General features: G+C 41.2%; 1 protein-coding gene across 2 annotated transcripts; it reads left to right on the forward strand.

Annotated features, from left to right (window-relative positions):
- The first annotated feature begins 449 nt into the window (after positions 1-449).
- On the forward strand, positions 450-17,117 carry xrcc1 (X-ray repair complementing defective repair in Chinese hamster cells 1). Of its 2 annotated transcripts, XM_068570758.1 has the most exons (18): positions 450-461; positions 838-929; positions 1,077-1,169; positions 2,784-2,891; positions 2,997-3,155; positions 3,436-3,513; positions 3,738-3,861; positions 4,200-4,306; positions 5,231-5,393; positions 5,483-5,711; positions 6,652-6,768; positions 12,349-12,433; positions 12,528-12,627; positions 14,490-14,538; positions 14,953-15,095; positions 15,356-15,446; positions 15,559-15,634; positions 16,028-17,117. In XM_068570758.1, the coding sequence occupies exons 2-18, from the start codon at positions 879-881 to the stop codon at positions 16,133-16,135; spliced, it is 1,881 nt and encodes a 626-aa protein (XP_068426859.1). In that variant the 5' UTR covers positions 450-461; positions 838-878; the 3' UTR covers positions 16,136-17,117. The 2 variants fall into 2 exon arrangements, with proteins under 2 accessions (XP_068426859.1, XP_068426858.1); XM_068570757.1 differs by lacking the exon at positions 450-461 and having other exon boundaries at positions 468-929.
- Positions 17,118-20,119: the final 3,002 nt, after the last annotated feature.

The following is a 20,119-nucleotide window of genomic DNA, read 5'->3' on the forward strand; positions in this document are numbered from 1 at the left end:
TGATTTGGTCTTATCAGTCTGCCGCTCCAGTTGCATTTGTAACAGCAACTACAGCATGTCTAGATCAAAGTGATCCTCAGACAGGATATATATGTTCCTCTGGTGGAAGAAAATCTGCTCAGACAGCTCAACCTATAATGTTTGTAGGTTGTTATATAAAGGTAAAACATTTATATATACATACATATATTATATACATATAAATATATATATATGTATATATATATATATATATTTATATATTGTATATGATAGATATGTAATATTTGCATATGTGCGCACATATAGGTATATGAGGTATTTGGTGATACATTTGTCTCATTCTCGTTCTCGTACACATTCTGAGCAGTTGGTGGCGATAGAACTGCGACGATGCTGCTATTGAACTGCAGAAGAAGAAAACAAAGCTCTCTCATTGGCTGGAAAGAGGAAGTTGCGTCATTGCGAAACACAGGCTTTTGGTGGGAATATGAGTTCGCCTTCATGTACATTTATCTTAACATTAAAACCGTTAATGTAAATATTGTCGTGTTTACTGTAAAGCCAAAGTAAGCGGCTATTATTTTATACACATAAGAAGTTCATAGGCTCGTGCGTAAACGCCCCTGAGGTGTTTTAAAATCACCACGCGAAGCAGTAAAAGTTCACTGCCTATTGTTTGCTAGCATGCTTTCACGGTAGCCGACGGGAGATCAGCAGCAAAGTGAATTAACTTCAGTTGTCGAGGCTGAATTTACAGCCATTGAAAGACCACTTTATGTGTGTTATGTTTGATTAGTTAATTACGATATCGCTTCGTCGTAAAAACAAGCGCCCGATTGCTTTGTTTTCCTTCAGCTGGCTAATTAATCTGCAACCTGTTCAGAACCATCAATAACATGCCAGAAATCCAACTCAAACACGTCGTGTCTTGCAGCACCGAGGACACCGTAAGTTCACTTCTCACTTGCATTGCATTTGTACAAACATGGTCTCCTCTGTGTGTTCTGATAGCACGTTTTTCAGCTGTGTATTTATATTTAGCCAAATAGGAGCCTTCCTTCCTTCCACTCACTTGTTGTCTTGATGCCAAACAGACCCACAAAGCAGACAACCTGCTGAGCTCCGACACCTACAGGAAATGGAAAGCAGCACGAGCCGGGGAGAAGCAGATCTCGGTCATTCTGCAGGTATGTTTTTTTTTCAATCCAAATTAAACACTTGTGCTCAAATCTACATTACTGGGTTTTCACAGAACTGGCAATGCCTCCTATTGCCCGTTTCCCTCCTGCTGTTGCTCCACTAAAGAAAATGATTCTATACAAGTATGTGGTCATCAATGCAGACATGTTGACTTCCACTCCCACTTCTCCTTTGTTGACATATTTGTGTCCTTTTGAGAATCCCTGCATCTGCTTTGTCTTAATGTTAATACCTTCTCCAACTTGCATGCACATTTTGCTATGAGTCCTTTTTTGACCACATAATACCTTCGCAACGGTGGCAGTTGTCTTTAATGTTTTGGGATGAGATGCAAGTAAATTAACAGTTAATTCAAAATGCTGCTACTGCAAAGCTTTTAACTGATTCTGGAAGAAAAGGCAACAACATATTATACTATTATGCCACCTGCCTGGAGGACATAGAGACGTGGATGAAACTCAACTTTCTTCAACTAAACAGTTCAAAAACAGAAGCCATCCTAGTTGGCACACCACATCAGCTCCGCTCTTCCACTGTCACCTGTATCACCTTCTCTGGTCAAAATGTCCCTCTCCCCTCATCTGTCACCAACCTTGGTGTTAAAATGGACCCCAAACTCACTTTTGACACCCACATCAAACACCTCTGCAAAACAGCTTTCCATCATCTCAGGAACATCGCCAAACTCCGTCCAACACTCACCCTGACAGATGCAGAGAAACTTGTACACGCCTTTGTCTCGTCCAGACTGGATTACTACAATGCTCTCCTTGTCGGAAAGTCTACCAGGTACATCCAGAGACTGCAACATATCCAAAACAGCGCTGCCAGGATACTGCTAAGAGTCCGCAAATACGATCACGTCACCCCTGTTCTGAAATCATTACACTGGCTCCCCATCACGCATAGAATTCAATATAAGCTCTCCCTCCTCACGCATCAGTGCATTCATGGACATGCCCCCCAATACCTAAAAGAACTACTCACGCTCCAGACCTCCTCATTCACCCTCCGTTCTGCAACCAAAAACACCCTCCAAGTCCCCAGAACCAAGCTCCGCACTATGGGCGATCGGGCCTTTTCCTCTGCAGCTCCGAGGCTGTGGAATACCCTCCCAAACCATCTGAGGGCCCCACAGACTGCAGAGGCTTTTAAACGTGACCTGAAAACTCACCTTTTTAAGAAAGCGTACTGCTAAAATATCTTTTACAGGCTCTGCTTTTAAATATATCTTACAAATGTTCTTGTTTTATTCTGCTCAGTAGCACTTTGAGATTGCTAAAATATAAAGTGCAATACAAATAAAATGTTTTATTATTATTATCTTTGTCTCTTTTCACCTCTTGCCTGTTGCTGTAAGTGTATAAGTTATACAATTGGACAAACTATGTTAAAGGCACTTTGGCATTATTTTGAGGAGATCCACATTACAGAGGAGCAGTTGTTCTATTCCCACATATGTGTGAATGTATGTCTTTGGCATAATCATATTACAACAACATAGGGATTGGTTACTTTAACCTCTTTCAGCTATTCTCGGAGCTCTTTTGTCTTTGTTTCTATCGTAAGTTTTGTTGACTTGTGTTTTACTCGTCTCTCAGTTGGAGAAGGAGGAGCAGGTGCACAGTATTGATATTGGAAATGAAGGGTCGGCTTTCATCGAGGTGCTTGTGGGGAATTCTTCAGCTGTCAGAGACCAGGACTATGAGGTATTCTTGCAAACCAAACCAAGTACAACATATATCTCCTAATTATTGTAATTACTCTGCTGCTGTGTTTTATTCCTTTTATACTCTGATAATAATCTTTCCTAGGTTCTCCTGGTCACGTCGTCCTTTATGTCCCCCACGGAGAGCCGTAACGGCACCAACATGAACCGGGTGCGTTTCTTTGGGCCCCATCAGCTGCAGAAGAGCTCGGCACAGGAAAAGTGGGACAGAGTGAAAATTGTCTGCAGCCAGCCATACAGCAAGGTAAGCGCCCAACTGTGTGAATCAAAACACAGTGCAAACTGACAAATCCTATCAACTTTGAATTAACAGAATCCAAAAATGTAACCATTTTCTAATATTATCACAGCACTTTTATTGTACTTTTGTGTATTATAAAAAAATTATAATAAAGTAATACATTTATTTAATTTATAGCATTTGACCATATTGCCGAGTTCTAGCGTCGGTTCTGCTGATGAGAATTTATTCATTGTGACTTGTGAGATTAAATCTAAAATGAATTTGTCCGTGTACTTTGCAGAACATAGCATACGGACTGGCCTTTGTTAAGTTTCATTCGCCACCTGATAAAAATGACCCTCCTCCAACATCCTCCCCGGTAAGTCATGCAAAGTCTTGTTCTCAAAACATTTTTTGCTTTTTTTTGTAAGCATGTTGCTGTAAGATTAGCGATGCACTGCTTTTACTTTGACCTGGACATATATAATATGTATATTTCCAGAGCTAAAACAAGGCACACCTTCTCACCACAGCGTGTGTTGCATTATTACTCCCTCCGCCTTCTCGTTTGGTTTTAATTTTCTCATTCTTCTCTCCTGCCAGAAACTGACAAAGTTGGGACAGTTCAGAGTGAAAGAGGAGTCTCCTTCAGAGAGTCCTAGTCTTCAACCTGGCAGTCTCTTCTTCAGTCGGGACAATGCAACAAAGTCAAGTACCCCACTCAAAGGTAGATCCATTCATTTAAACTTAGCAGCCGCTGAAGCCCAATTAAAAGCCTTCATGTCCTTGTGGAGAAGAAGAACAAGCAGAGGAAATTAAGCTGGTTGTATGGGATTTGACAGTTTTAGGGAGTTTTAACAACCACGTCATGTTGTATAGTATTAAAGGTGCTAATCACGGTGACAAATTAAAAAAAGTGCCAAGAGAGCACTAATTAGGCTTTATTTAAAGCTATTTAAATAAAGCCTAATTAGAAAAAATCCCAAGAAGGGATTTTTCAAAGACATTTTTTATTATCAAGCTACTTTGTTCCCTCACCAGCACTCTGCACTTTTCCGTCTTCAGCATCTCCTCAGAGTGAGAGGTTGAGTTACGCTGCTGCTGCCCTGCAGGCTGGTGGCGGCTCCCACTCGTCAGCCCAAGCTTCCTCCTCCAGCTCCGCCTCCCCACAGGTACTAAACATCAGCACCGTTTTTTGGAGGAAAGCCAGATTTTGCCTCATTAGGAGCAGACAACAGGAAAGGTGCATAGAGAAGAATAACACGCAGAAGCAATACATCTGGTTGTAGGATGGGATCTGACAGTTTTAGGGAATTTTAACAACCATATCATGTTTGGGAAAGTATAGTGTAAAAACTTGACTTGAATTTAAAAAAGAAAACAAATATATGAAACATTTATTTATATATTTCAGTATGAAGAATAACAAGTTTCTTGATTTTTTTTTTTCTTTTGCTCATTGCTTTGTTTTAAACACTCTGTTAAAACATTTTCTTTTTTGTTAAATACAATTTATTGAATTATTTTTTTTGTGTGCAACAGTTGCAGCTTTCATCAACTTTGGAAAAGAAAAACACCTTTGAAATATTGCTTTGTTTGGTTCATATTAAAATTAATCAATATATCTGCCTGAGCCCATACTGAACAAAAAAAGTCAATATCATTTTTATATCACTTTGATGTTGACACAGAAAGATTTAGAGCTGCACAAATGCATCAAAAAGTAGCATAAAACGATATTCCAGTAACTGCAGTTCTGTTTCCAATTTCCTATTGTAATTGATTCTCAACCTTTTGTCCTAAAAGCTAATTATTTTAAAATCTGCTGAATCCTTGTTTTTTTCATACTGAAGGGACAGTTTTTGTCAGACGGCTCAACCGTGGCTCTTTGCTTAGCACATCAGTTTTATGCACTTTTGTTGGATGACCTAGTTCTGGTATTAAATGAAATGGAAGTTGGTGGCAGTCTATGTTATTCTACTTACCGTCCGACAGTATCTGAACCTTTTCTTAGACACACAGATGCACTTTCATTTTTTCATTCTAAAAAGGTACCGATTCCTTAGTGATTGCATACATTTTCTTTTATCCCATAGACACCAGCAAAAAGAAAATTTGACTTCAGCAAAGAGCGTCAGTCTGCCTCCGGCCCTCCACCCTCGAAGAAAACCAGCCCCGCAGGCTCGCCAGAGGGCAAGGCTTCGACCCCCAAACACAAGCCGAGTCCTGCAGGCACGCCAAGCTCCAGCACCGCCAAAGGTAACACACTTACATCCGCGTCTGACTCTTAACACAAAGAGCTTTTCTTTTCTTTTTACCTTATCTGACTCTGCATATCGTCTCTCCAGCTTCCCCATTACAGAAGTCTGCCGACAAGAAGCGGGAGAGCCAGTCCAAACCCGAGCCCAAACAACAGAAAGCCAGCGGGCAGCAGGTCCCATTCAAACGGCTGATGGACGGAGTCGTGTTTGTCCTCAGCGGCTTCCAGAACCCCTTCAGAGGGGAGCTGAGGGAAAAGGCTCTGGACATGGGCGCTAAATATCGACCCGACTGGACACCCGACGCCACACACCTCATGTAAGTATGAAGCAGGCGTGTGGAAAGTGTATGCTTGAGATGCCTTTGCTTCAACATTTATGAACCTTAATTAATTCTTACTTCCAGACTTATTCCACAGCTTATTGTGATGTATTGCATCACAGCGGTGATACGGAGAATCCACCGAGCGTCTTTTTGTTATGGTTACGAATATTTTAAAGGCAACGTGTAGCTTGTTTTAATTACCTGCAGTAGTAAAGCAATGCCAACACTGGAGTCCGACTGGTTTGTGTTCATTTAGTTTTAATGATAGTGTTGTTTAGTGTACGTGACCGTCTTTGCCAGTTTTCACAGAAAAACACGTCACCAAATTGGATTTTAATATTGCCACCACATCAAAATGTTGTTGCCGCAAGCAGCACTATAAACTAAGTCCTCTGCTGTCAAGGACAGCTCAGAATTATGCTTCCATAAAGAGAAATACCAGACATAAAATGCAACTGTGTACACGGTGAAACTGCATGATGTTGGCAGACGATGAGATCAAAACATAATGAAAAGGATGAATACTTTATCACAGTCGGTGAAACAGATCTTTAACATGTTTCTTTGGAGAATATCATCAAAGCATAACTGCTTATTTCATTGCAGTCAATATAGATTTAAATATTATGGCACGTGGCTTATGACAAAATAATGTATTTATATTGCTTAATAAAACATTTGTTTTAATGATGGCCTCTTAATTGTTCCAGAGATGTTTTTTTCATGAGACTTTTATCTGCAGTTGATTATTTATCATTAAAACAGATTGCTTGATTGAGTAACGGCCCCATTAGCACTCAGTAATTCAGTTTGATTGCATCTTGATCTCTGCTGTCAGAGCGACTATTGCCCTTGTTAGATTCTCTCCAGTGATGTAACCGTGTGTGTGTCTCTGTGTGTCTTTGTGTGTCTGTTTTGGACCACTAATCTGCAGCTGTGCCTTCGCCAACACCCCCAAGTACAGCCAGGTGAAATCAGCAGGGGGCATCATCGTACGGAAGGATTGGGTAATGGACTGCCACAAGAGGAAACAGAAGCTCCCCTACAAACGGTAAGCGGGCCAAGAACACAAACAAACTACTTAAAACAGAAGATTTCATAGCGATCGCAGAAATAAGAGAAACTGCGATGTAGCCTGTATGGAGAAGGCCGCCGCTCCGGCTCGGCCGCTGGAACAGCTGGATGGGATTCTGTTTCTTGTAGCTAAGCCACGTCTGTGCGGCTACATGCTACAATCTGTGCACAGCACTCACGGTGATTGAAGCGTCCAAAAATACCCGTACCCCGTCCCTCCGCACACACACACACACACACACACACACACACACACACACAGCAGTGATGCTCACTTGCCACAGAGAACATTGTAACCTTGAGCAGCTGATGCCCTGCTGTGATCACAAATTCAACCCAGCCAGCTCCGGCAGCTCACTAATTACCGGCCTCATTACACGGGGAGCTTTTGCACCATCTTCTGTCATTGCCCCTCATGAGTTTGCACTGAATAATGTAGACCAGAATACTTAGCTTGGGTAGCGGAAGGTCCAAATTAGTTGGAGCAGTTTGGTTCTCGTGTTACGCCGCTTGAAACTTTGCTTCATGTTCCTTCGTACTTGTTGCTTCTGGACTGATTGAGTCCGGCTGGAGGACGAATACATTTGCAGCCGGGCTCCCACGCTGTGGGTTTACTGAAGGCATTACTCTCAATGTCTCAAGCTTCTGTTGCGTTTAAATTAATGATGAGATTTTTTCACAACTACTGTAGTGTTGTGGTAGATATTGTAATGCTGGCAAAGTGTCCGCCCAAATACAAAAGTCCTACGCTCAGCCCTTTATATTGTCCCTCAGCCACTTTTGAACGTCTTTGAGAGAGCTGACAGTATACCCGTTTACTGCATATCACAGTGAAACACATTGATGGTAACAAGGAAATGCTATATTCTGTGACCACCATCCTTTTTATGGGACCAAGGGGAGTACACCACACTGCTCCCGCTTTCTTCAGCAGCGTAATTTAGATTTGCAACATTGGGGCTGAAACTAAGGAGTATTGTCATCATTGAGCAGTCTGCCTATTTCCTATTTTACAAAATAGCGTGCCATCTATTTCCTAGAGTATTGGTTCGGTCTTTACAATCTCAGGACACATCTAAGAAATTGGCACGACATTTTTAAATATACTATTATGTCGTGACAAAGAAAAAGCAGCAACTATTCACGTTTCAGGAAACATGAAACCATCAAATGTTTGTCAACTGTCCCTGCAAAGGGACTTGCAGGAGTTGTGTGGTTTGTTAGGAGAGAGCGTGCATTTCATGTGACTGACAAAGATGAAACTCGCTGCACACCTCCCTGATGGGCTTCAGCTCTGCCCATATTTGTAATTAGAGCAGGATTAGTAGTGAGGTGTGCAGAAGGGATGTCCCCATCGTTAAATATTATTTGACGTTTTAAATGTCAAACTAACGCCTGAGATTCACTATTTAATTGTATATTTCTGTTTACTTTAATGCTGCACAAGTGCTGTTGTGTGAATTTGCAGCTAGAACTTTTTTTTTTTTTAATTTACATGGCTGCTCATCAAAATTAATTTGTTGGCAAATCTCGCTCTGCTGCACAACAAGCCTCCAGCGAGAGACTTCGGAGCCAGTGTTTGAAAAGCCCCTATTGAAGTTATTAGGTTCTAAAAGTTGTTAATGCACTAATAGCCGAATCCAGAGTGAATGAATGAGCCGGAGAACAAGCGACTGGGAGGTTTAAAGGAAACGCTCATATGCGCTCGCACTGAAGGCCCATAGATGCAGAGACAATGCAGCAGACAAGCTGATGCTGCACATGCAGCTACTTTAAATCATTTTGGATGACACACTTTGTAAAACCTTGTGTAGGTCGTCCAAAGCAAACGTGGTTTAAGGCCGTTAATTACTTGAGGACATGCGGCATCGAGTCAGAGACTAACTCAAACTTGTACATGTTCTCTCTCTCGCTCTCTCTCTCCCTCGTTCAGCCACACACACTCGCTAGGCTACAGAGCCGTATTCTCAAATGACCTACGCTGGTATAACACCATCCAAACATATTTATGTGAATTATCTAATTAGAAAAGCTGCATGAAAACACCAACTCCAGCATAACTTTCCCCGGAGATGTCAAACGCACTGCTGCTCCCGAGTGGTGGAGACACTCTGTGAAGCTATAAATCAGGAGACCCGTCACCGCCACCTCTCTGTCAGGAAAGCAACAAATTGAGGCTCGTATAAGCTGAAACGGTCAAACTCGTCCAGCAGGTCTTTGTTTCCAGGTTTTTTACTGATGCTGGAATCTTGTGCTCAGAACGCCACTTTATTTACCCGTTTGACGGATTCGCACACAAATCACTTCCCGCTTGCTGCCAACTTTGTAACATTGGCTTCATATCGCCTCCACTGTGGGATCTAAAGATTATGCAAAATAATCATGGTCAGCTCAAATATTTGCGATCAGGCGATTATGTAAATCCTATCAAATTCCAAAGAGCCTTTTTTGTTCTGTGCGTTTCCGAAACAAAAAAAATCTATAAAAAAAAAGATTTGACTTTGACGGGACTAGCTGGATGGCTCTGGCTTGGAAAATTGACATTTTAAGAATAAAGTGGATGTAGAGTATCAGAAAGGGGATTAATATGGGTGGTGCTAATCTCACCAATATACCTTATCACTTTGCAGCAATAGTTTCCAGCTGAAAAATGGTGGCAAACCATGTTTGTTTCTATCTGATGATTTGTTGTGATTGGCGCGCATTTTCACTCAACTGCTCATTGAAATGACGCTTTAAAAACAAAATAATAATAATATAACAATGTTTTTTTTAAATTTGTATGCCGCTTTGAGGCCCACCAGTGGTTGAGAAGAGCCGGATTGGTCGATCAACAGGGAATTATTTGGCAACTATTTTGACAATCGATTCATCTTAAATTTTCTGAGCAAAGATATCCAACAATTACTGATTCCAGCTTCTCCAATGTGAGGATGTGCTGCTTTTATTTGTCTCACATGATGATTTATTGCATATGTTTAGGTTGTGGACTCTTGGAACAAGTAATTTTAATTTGTCCCCACTGCATCCCCCCCCTCTCCCCTCTCTCCCACACCCTCCCCCATTCTATTCAGAAGTTCAGGCCATTGTGTTTTTTAGATAATAGATAAGGGAAAATTAAATAAGTAGTTATCAGATGACTCAATTATGAAAATAATGTGTCAGGTTGCAGCCACAAAGAGCACCAGAGAGTGCACATGAGCCACACAGAGTGTGAGCGAGTGATGGAGGACGCTTTAATTAAGGAACCCTGCTGAATGGCGATGGCACACAATGCTGTGGTTTTGTGACGTCTGATCATTACTTTTAAGGTTCTCCAAGAAGTGCATTGAAATGAGAAGTGTCATCAATCTGCCTCTCGCTCGTGTTGAAGACCCCCCTCCTCCCGCACCCCACCCTCCACTGCCAGAATAATCCATTCCCCTGCCCAGCACCGCTATTGTGTGGCGCGCGGAGTGCGCAGCTTTGATGATGTGTCCTTTATTTAAAAGCTGCATCTGCTATGGGTAATTAAAGGGACCACTTACTTTGATGATGACAAGTGCTCAAACAAATACGCACACTCTCAAACTGTTGCTCCATCAGCGAGCACTACCTCGCTGAGCGTCTGGGGGCAAACGCACCGCTTCAGCTCCTGCCGTGCAGTGAATGCATATTCAAAGGAACCGCGAGACCAGAAATGCATTCTCCATAGTTACTATCGGATCAGTGACGATCCGGAGGTGGACAGAAGGGTTCAAGCAGAAAACACTCAAGCAGCTCGACCACATCCCATCACAATAGAGCTGAATAATTAGAAACACTTCTCATTAAAACTCAGGATCTGTTGCAACATCCCGAAGATGAATTGGAAAATAGTTTGCATGTTGGAGCCAAATTATCAGCGGAATCACTCTGTGATACACAACGTTAAACCCAAACGTTAAAAACATTCATGCATCCTTAATTGTACAGAGTCAACGTGGAGGGCTGCAACTACCGATTCTTTTCATTATCGATTTGATAATATATATATATATATATATATATATATATATATATATATATATATATATATATATATATATATATATGATTTTCTTGGTTGTTTTGCACATAAATTGCCAGAAAATAGTTTTCCCAACATCAATAAAATAAAAATTAAGTTGATAGAAAACCGCAGTTTCTGTGGTTGAAGCAGGACTGTATTAATGACTGTAAATCATCTGATGATTAAACGGCTAATCCACCGACCTGCTCGTCTTCCTCAAGCACATTTTTGGATCTCACGCTGTGAGCTCCTTTCATCGAAAAGAGTTGTCAACCCTGGACTTGGTTTTTCGGTCGGATACTTTCAAAGCGAGCTCACTCTTTGCTGGCTTTAAGAAAACCAAAAAAGATTGAAAGTGAATCAGCAACAATGTAGCTAATTGTATTGCTGATAATCCATTGTTTAAGTAATTGTTTGGGCTCCAGATTAAATGCATTTCAGCCTCTCAGGGTCTGTAGGAAACAGAGCGTCTGTTCTTTTAATGTATTTCACAACCACAAGTCTCAGCTCTCGTATAACTTGTTTTTCACCCTCTGGAACAAAACAACACGTCTCCCGTTCCCCGTCAACAATGCTGAGTGAGCGAGAGCTTTTGAGGTAACAACACTTATTGCCATGAGCAACAGATTCTGCATTACTCCCGTCGCCCTCAGTGGCCTTTTTTCTTTTTCCAATTTCCTGGGCACCAAGTTTTATGAAGCAAGTAAGCATAGGTCAGTAAAATGTCTCCCTTGAGAGAGCGGAAATAATTACACTTTACCGGTGGTATTTCGACTCTCTGCTCATCACACTTTAAAGCTGATAATGTACTGGTGATTTCATCGTAGCTCGAGGAAATAGATGTAGAGGGGTTCCTAGAAATGTCACATCCTCATTGAACCCCCTCTCTCACATTTAGAACATTTGGCTTTCCTTTGCTCATAACCTTTGCAAAGATCATTGCAGGTGCCTTCATGATCTGTCTGCTAATAGAAAGTACTTTTGTGGATTTGTAGGTTTTTAATTGATCTTATTTGTCTGTAAAGGAGGTCCATGTTTGCACTGTGGTTTCTGTTCGTTTGTATTTTCCAATTTGAATACATTTTCATAGAAGGTTCTGCCATGGGTGTATATATATATATATATATATATATATATATATATATATATATATATATATATAGTCTTGATTTCCTACCAAGAGATATTTGTTTGGTTGTTTTTGCCCAGAAGATAACTTGTCAATGCTTCTAAAAAGAAAGATCTGGTAGAAACATCTACCTGCAGTAGATTAGACTTGTCTCCCTGTAGGGAAACTTCAGATTGTTTGTTATACAGACATTGTTAATGTTTTATACATTAGGACATTGATTGTTGGGTGACAGGCATTACCTTCACTCTAAACCTTGCTTATTTCCTTATTCACCGGCGTTTGAGACATTGCCAAGCTAATAGGCAGCAAGACGTATGGTATGGAGCCGGTTCTTTCGCCTCCGGCCGTTAATCATCCCGACACATTTTTCTCACCCGTTTTTTGTCTTCCTTCAGCTATTTGATGGATGGAGGGGAGTCGAGCTCGGAGAGCGAAATGGAAGTGGACGACCAGAGTGAAGAGGAGGAAATGAACACAAAGGTGGATTTGTCCTTTAAGTGAGCTAGTACGAAATGATTTAATGAGGAATCTTTGTTTTCCAGTTTATAACCATCAGTCTGTGGTGTTCTTGCAGAGTGCGCAGAAGCCGCAGAGACAAGCGACTCCCAAAAAGACACCAGAGAAGAGGAAGGAAGATGATGAGTATGCCGGCTCCACTGATGAGGAAGAACCAGGTTTGAGTCAAAGTACTTTAATTGAAATTTCCACTGTGAATTTGAAATGCAATACTATTTAAATAACTCCACACTTCTCTTCCATTTCTTTGTGTATTACAGAAACTGTTGGGATAAAAAAAGAAAGCACGTTTGTTAGTTAGTCTTACAAAGACTCTCATTGTGTGTTTCAATTGTCTTGTAGCTAAAGTTGATCTCAGCAGGTGGACAGATGGATGTGATGATGGGAGAAGAAGGTCTATTGTAAAGGGGAAATAGAGAAAAGGAAAAAATGAAGTTTGAGAAAAAAGGAACAAACGAAAAACAAAAAAAGTTCACAAAATTTTAAACTTTCGAACCGACTTGTTTCCTTTGATTCATTTTTGATCCCACTTAAAGGGGATGTTGAACGTAAAGGAAGCGTGTAAATGTCAGATAGAAGACGGTATTAACTAGTAACTATAGTTGCAGTCTGTGCAAACAAATGTAGACCAGCTCAAAAAGAGGCACAAAAGTGGCAGCAGTGCATCACATTGAGAATTCATACATAACTATTCTGTAAAATGTACATTTCTATATAGACAAATTAGTGTTTTCCAGACAATGGCTGTAGCCTATTAGTCTTTTATAATTATTATTTGTTTTTAATTGTTACTTTGAGCCACAGATTTTTGTCACACAATAACACAAGAGGACTATTTTGTTACAGTTAACTAACCACTTCACTTCTGTAGCAGATCAGAAAACAGAGACTTTGAAACAAAAACGCTCTAAAGTTCCTCTTTTTGTTTGACTAATTCCGATTTTGTTTGCATGGAATTATTATTATTTTTTTCCTCTTATAATTTAGTTCATTTACGAATTGACACTGCATTGAAAATATTGAAAAAAACACCAATTCTCTGCCACAGAGGAGGAAACGACAACCACAAGGGTTCGAAGCCACAACCCGATAAAGCAGAAATGTGTTTTTATAGATATATAAAGATCCAAGAGCTGAACTGCAAGTGGCTGTGACTCACATAAAGTGTTTCACTCTGGCTAAGGAGGCAGACAGAGAGTAGCACTGGAGCTGAAGAGGACTGAATGAATTGAGAGGAGTAAGGGGGAAATGTCCGGGCCTCGGCATTAGACAAAAAAGGGAACACCTTTTATGAAGCACTTGGAAATGGATGAGTTTACCAAGGCACCGGGAAAAGGACGAGAACGACATACATACTGTAGAAGCTGTCTGAAGGGGAAGCAGGAATGGAGGCGAGACGCAATCACCAAGAAGGGACTTGTGCATGATTCTCATTTCTATGTTAATGCGAAGCCAGAAGTAGAGTGCCGGTGTGCATCAGTGAGGTGACACAACAAACACGGAGCGGCCCGAACACATAACTGGGAGACAGCATTTGAATTGGACCGGCTTGTCTTTTCCCCACCTTAACAGCACAAGATTGTGTGGTGAAGGAAAGCGTCGCCAACAAGGTTGTGTCTTTTGAACTGCTAATAAGTGTGTGTCATAGCAAGGTGGACTCATCGAGCATTTTCCTCCTTCTCGGCATACTGCAGATATCATTTTGTTGGCTTTTGGAGAAAATATGATGGCAACATTGAGCTATATCTCTAAATCACAAAGAAATAGATCAAGCACACTCAATCCTTTGACAATTGATTATCATAGTTAATTAGTTTTAGTGATGGTACTTTAAAATACGAGGGTAGAGCAACAACCTCGAGTTGTCTGCAAACTGATATTGTAAACTACAAATATATGAAATTTAGCTCAGACAAAACTTTTTTTTGGAAAGGCTTTTTCTGGCATCGCCAGCTAGTCTGCTTTTTAGTTTAATATTTTTTTCCATATTGACAATCAACACTTATATTTTATTTCACAGGAGGCCGTGATGATGACTCTGCCGTGGACACGGAGGACGAGTTGCAGAGGTAACCAAAACAAATAAGGATTATAATTAATCCTGTTTGATCAGAGGACTTTCACTTTAATCTCAGCTCTCTTGTTGCTTGACTAGCAAAATAAATGACGCATGAATTCGTACTAAAATGGAGACGGAGCAGGTCGTCCTTTAATCACCAGGTCGGCTGGTCGACCTCCTGTCTGCATCTCGTAGGGTGCTGAACCCCGAGTGGCTCCCTGCCGAGCACCTTGCTTGCCTACTCCGCTATTGTCAATGTGTGAATGAGACACTGTATTGACTTGCCAACGTCGCTGTGACCAACATTAGAAGAAGAAGAAGAAGAAAAAGCGAGAAGCAGCTAGGTTCCTCCTTTTGAGAGGCACACTTGTAATCATATCGCATGAAGGATATATAACATGTTCTTTTCCTGCTCCTGTTACAGGGTGGAGACGGAGCGCAGACAGAAGAAAGCAGCAGCAGCAGCAGAAGGGAAGACGGTGAAGCAGGAGGATCCATACGGGGGGTCGACAGATGAAAACACAGACGCTGAGGCTGAAGTGGACCACCCTATCCCTGAGCTACCAGGTCCGTCCCCCCTTTGTTCTGCCTCTTGTGTCTGTCACAGGAACAGATGTCCTCCTTCACTCGTCGGCCGTTGAAAACCTTGACAGAAAGTAATTGGTTGGCTTTCGGCTTTTCAGGGCCTCCACACACAATCCTCACAGTGTGTGTTCAGTTTTTCTGCTTTCTCCCCCTTTTTATCAAAGCGCACCTGTAATTACTCCTACATTCTGTGTAGTCATCAGTCGCCCTCTTCTGCTCCTTTCTTTTCCCATTCCTTCCAGACTTCTTGAGCGGGAAGCACTTTTTCCTCTACGGTAAATTCCCCAACAACGAGAGGCGCCTGCTGCTGCGGTACATCGTCGCCTTTAACGGGTGAGAAAGTACTAGAAGCCCGATACTCGTACATTAAAGCATTAACTGGTCCTGAGACCTCTCACTGCAGTTAAATGTTTGTCTGAAAGCACCGATACTGTCTTTGCTCCAGACTGATCGAGGACTACATGACGGAGACGGTGCAGTTTGTGGTGACCAGTGAAGGGTGGCACGACTCCTTTGAAGACGTCAGTTGAGTTTCTTCTTTCTGCGTAACAATGATGTCTAACACGACCTTAACATTGAAGGTTTCTGTGGATGTGGACCTGAATGCGTTTGCATGCATGCGTTAGTTTTCTGCTCCAGGAAATATAATGCTCAGTAATACAAAGTGGGGAAAAAACTCACCTTGCAATTTGTCTTGAAGCAGTAAGCACTCAGTTGGAACCCAGTAGCTTTTTTATATGTTTGAAATTGTGGGTGAGAATTGGTTTGTTATCCACCTGAATTAGCAGTTTGATTAATACAATCTGAGCTTTCAGTTTCCCAAAGGCTTCATGCCTCTTCTTGTCGGTGCACTTGAAAAGCAACACATTAACCTCATGATCTCTCTGGTCCTCTCTCTCTCACTTCCCTCACAGGCGCTGGTGGAGAACGGCAATCTGAACTTTGTCAAACCGGCCTGGATTTATGCAATCAACGAACGACAAAAGATACTGCCCTACCAGCCCTACACGGTCGTCCCCTGAACAATGCGCTGTACGTACAGGCGGGTGTGCACAGACGCACTCTCACTTTTGATCCCGACCAATGGAGAACGCCACAAACGCATTTACTTTTCAGATTCCCCCGCTTCACTTTCATAAAAGCAATAAGCTGTTCCTCAATGCCTTCCCACTCACTTTAAACTTGGCATTCATGAAATGTTTTCAGTCCTCAGGGGTTTTCATCACGTTCTCTCTCACCTTTTGGCCAAGGTGAGAGAACGTCTTTTTTTTAAAATGGTGTCTGTTTAGGTTAATGCTCAGATAAGGTTTAGATTTATTGTTAGCTTTTTATTTGAAGGTTGTCAGAAAAGCAACGTCTTCGTCACCGGTCGCTCTGGCTTCGTGAACAAAGCTCGCTCTCTCTGGTTCGGGACTTGTTTGAATTCCTGGGCTGCTGTGCCGCAGTTTGCTCCTGCGCACCTCGGATACCTCGGGCTCCGTCTGGAAATGAGTTATCACCCAGTGCTGACTGCCAGTGGCACTGATAAGACTCTTGACTCGTGCAAGCGGCCAGACCATTAAGAGGCCAGCTCAAAGTCAGGTGAAAAGTGGTATTTTTTATTTAAGGCCGCCAAACGCAGAAACCGGGACAATCCAGTTCTACAAAAAGAAAATGAATCCCGGGAAGCTGTTTGTTTTTCTTTCGCCTATTAATTTTATTAAATGCCATAGGTAGGAAAGTGATTTTCTGTACATTTAAAGTTTGCTACGTCTTGAGTTTGTGGTTTTATTCATGTTACATGTTTGTGTCATTAATAATAAAAGAAATGGACCGGCTCGACAGATGTGAGGACGTAAAACAGACGTCAGAGTTTTGCCTCACTCGAGATCTTCAGAAAGCCTCAAGACGCGACACGTCGACTTTCTGCTTGCTTGTTTAAGCTAAATCAAGTTTTTTGTTCTTATACTACTTAATTATTTTGTCTAAATAAAAAAATAAATAAAAAAAGATTTTTAATTACAATCATTGTTCTCGTTTTCATTCATCAAACTGTTTCAGCACTTAGCTGCTGTCTTCCCTCCCTCGGCCTTCCTCTGTGTGTTGGCAGCTGGAGAGGCACGTTTCATTCCTTCTCCAGTCCCTTTCTCCATCCTCTATTTAACTTCTCGTCTTGTTTGGCACCCCGGAGCCACCGGGTCTTCTGCTCTTCAGTCAAGGAGATTAAAGAAGTGGAATGTGGACGTGGGAAGCTGGGTTACAGGAGCGAGGCTGCAGGAAAGATGGAAAGGGTTAGAAGTTGTTGTTTTTTAAGTAGCCTTGGATTAGACTTTTTATTTTTTTATTATTCGTATTGCCTAAGGTCAATTCACACGCACGCACCAGTTAAATGTGAGGCATGTTAGCGGCACTTCCCGCAATCCCGGAACTGGTGCTGATTTGCTTTTCATAAGAAGGAGAGTGCAAGGTCAAACCCATTTAGGTCCGGTAGTTGGGAAATTTACAGCAGCTAAGGGCATCATCCTGATACGATGTCATATCTCATTTGAATGCATATCTGTCGTCAAGATGGGAGAGAGGCTGGGCTGCTTTTAAATTGTCCCATTTGACAAGTTGACTTTGTTCAAACAGCAGAGTTTCGGTCTAATTCATGTCACCTCCGTCTCTTCCAGTCAGATTTATTCTTTGCTCTTTGCATTTTTATGTCTCTTGTGAATCTTTGCAATGACCTTGGATGACTGCTAAAATAGCCAAACATTGCTTGACTCTGTAGTTGTAATCCTCATTATCACTGTGTTGGCTCGCAGTGCTCCTGGTGTGTTCAACAATGTGTTTATTTAAATGTGCAATGTGTAGCTGCTCCAAAGAAACACTACTGGGTCCATATCGCAATCCTTAGTTATTTACCTGTTGGCTAACAAAAGGGAAAGTACACTCAAAATTCACCCAAACTGCAAAAAAATTGAGAGACGCTTAATATAACGCCGCTATCCCATAATCACACAATCAAACACTATAATGTGTTTGCTATACCACTGACCAGGACGCTCTACAGTGTGAGAATGATTTAATAGTTTGTTTATTATATACAATTAAAATTGGAATAAACTAAAAAAAACAACAGCCAAAGCGGCCTCTCTGTGGGGAGATGAGGTGAAGGTGGAAGTTGTTTTCTCGTTTTTGCAGCTTTTTGATTGATCCACTAAACAAGTTCATGAGAACACACGCCCACCATGGGTGTTTTATTGACGCACCCTCGTGCCGCTCTGCTTCTTTGTCCTTTGGACTGAGGACAAACGGGAGCTACAGTACTCGTCATCGCCTCTCGAGGAACTACTAGATTACTAGAAAGTACAGGTCGGCTCTCACTATTTGTCTGTCGATATCTTCTGCACAATACGTTGACGTTTTTAAAATACACTTTTTTTATCAGGATCAAAGACCAAGTATTTTTATGTGTTGTGTATTTTAATCGGTTTACAATAGTAAAGAAGAAAATGACAGAAAGTCAAACAAACAAAATTAAACACACAATAAGAGGAAATACTACTATTACTACTACTAATAATAAAATCCATCCATCCATCCATCCATTATCTTAACCGCTTATCCTCATTAGGGTCGCGGGGCGCTGGAGCCGATCCCAGCTGTCAAGGGGCGAAGGCTGGGTTCACCCTGGACAGGTCGCCAGTTCATCACAGGGTCGCCAGTTAATCGCAGATAATAATTATCACTTATAATAATAAAAGCAAAAACAAAAAAGTAAATAATGAATAAAAAGCACGGACCCACAGACCCACCCACACATGGCCGTTACGTTCGTTGACGTAGAGTTTGTGTAATATAGTAAAGGGTCAGTACAAGTTACCAGATGTGTCTTTCAGTGGGCAACACTGAAAGGTTGCCATTTCTGAGTGAAATGGTCATTACAGCCTCTAAGTGCATATTACTTTTTTTTCTTTTTTTTTTTTTTTTTAAAGAAAAACATCACATTAGGGATAATTTTCCTTTATAGTCGTACAGATAGAGACAGGAAAGGGAGATGAGATGTGGAAAAGTGCAGTAGGTTGGCTTTTTAACAAAATATTGCACAACATATTGCACCTTTAATTATTATAATAGTGCAGCTTGCCCTAAAATTTGGCACAAATGTGCTCTTGGATTCAAGGATGAAACAATTAAATGATGGTGGTAAAAGGACATTTGAGCTCATAAAAGGTATTTTGTTGAGACATGGCCATAAACTGAAACTTTACTGGTTGGCTTATTGGTAATTTGCATATTTCTTTGTTGATTTGTTTCCACTTTGATCTAAAAGCCTGTTTCTCTGTTGGTCATTGAATTTACTTTGAATTAATAATAACACAAAAAAGGGGACCGCTCGGAAATCTGTCTGATATCTTTCAGCCAAAACTAATCACCCAACATTATCGTGCATGCAGGTACTGTATGATTTTTTTTTTAAAAGTGAAAAGTCATTTGCACTGTATTTTTTGTTCAATGCCATATTAATGAAGAGACTGATCTCATGCATAACCTGGATAATTAAATTGGTCTTAATTAGAGCAAGATAATCCCCCCTGCAAACGTTCAGACGCTCCAACAGATTTAAAAAACAGAAATCTGCTTAGCTATAATAACGACACATGACTTATTTAAGTTACTGTTTTGTCTTAATACTAATCAGTGTCGTAACTTTAAAAACTTTAAAATTAGTGTAGTGGAGCAAAAAGGTTCACGCCTCTGAAAAGCAGTGTAGCGACAGGGTTAAGTAATAATATGGAGTTACTCAAGTTCAGTTCAAGTACCTCTGAATTGTGCTCATCTGCAGCAGCACTAGAGGACTTGGTTACTTTACAGAACTGTTATTGTTCGCATCTGTTTTGTCCTAATTATTTTCATCAGGACACGGCAGTCAAAGCGACATTGACGCCGTTTCATCAGTAAATGTGTTGATGTGCAGTCCGTCTGACGTTCCCTGTTCATCCTCGCCAACAGCGTTCTCTGCAACTGCTGTGCGTTCTTGC

This window comes from Clinocottus analis, unplaced genomic scaffold (genome assembly GCF_023055335.1).
Source record: "Clinocottus analis isolate CAN_PGR_092001 unplaced genomic scaffold, fCliAna1.0.p SCAF_9, whole genome shotgun sequence".
Lineage (NCBI taxonomy): Eukaryota > Metazoa > Chordata > Actinopteri > Perciformes > Cottidae > Clinocottus > Clinocottus analis.

Bases quoted from the DNA above. Each gene is read 5' to 3' on its own strand.
- xrcc1 (XM_068570758.1), top strand. From the start codon at position 879: ATGCCAGAAATCCAACTCAAACACGTCGTGTCTTGCAGCACCGAGGAC. The intron at 12,628-14,489 runs GTTTGAGTCAAA...TTTATTTCACAG, and splicing joins CACTGATGAGGAAGAACCAG to GAGGCCGTGATGATGACTCT. The intron at 14,539-14,952 runs GTAACCAAAACA...CTCCTGTTACAG, and splicing joins ACGGAGGACGAGTTGCAGAG to GGTGGAGACGGAGCGCAGAC.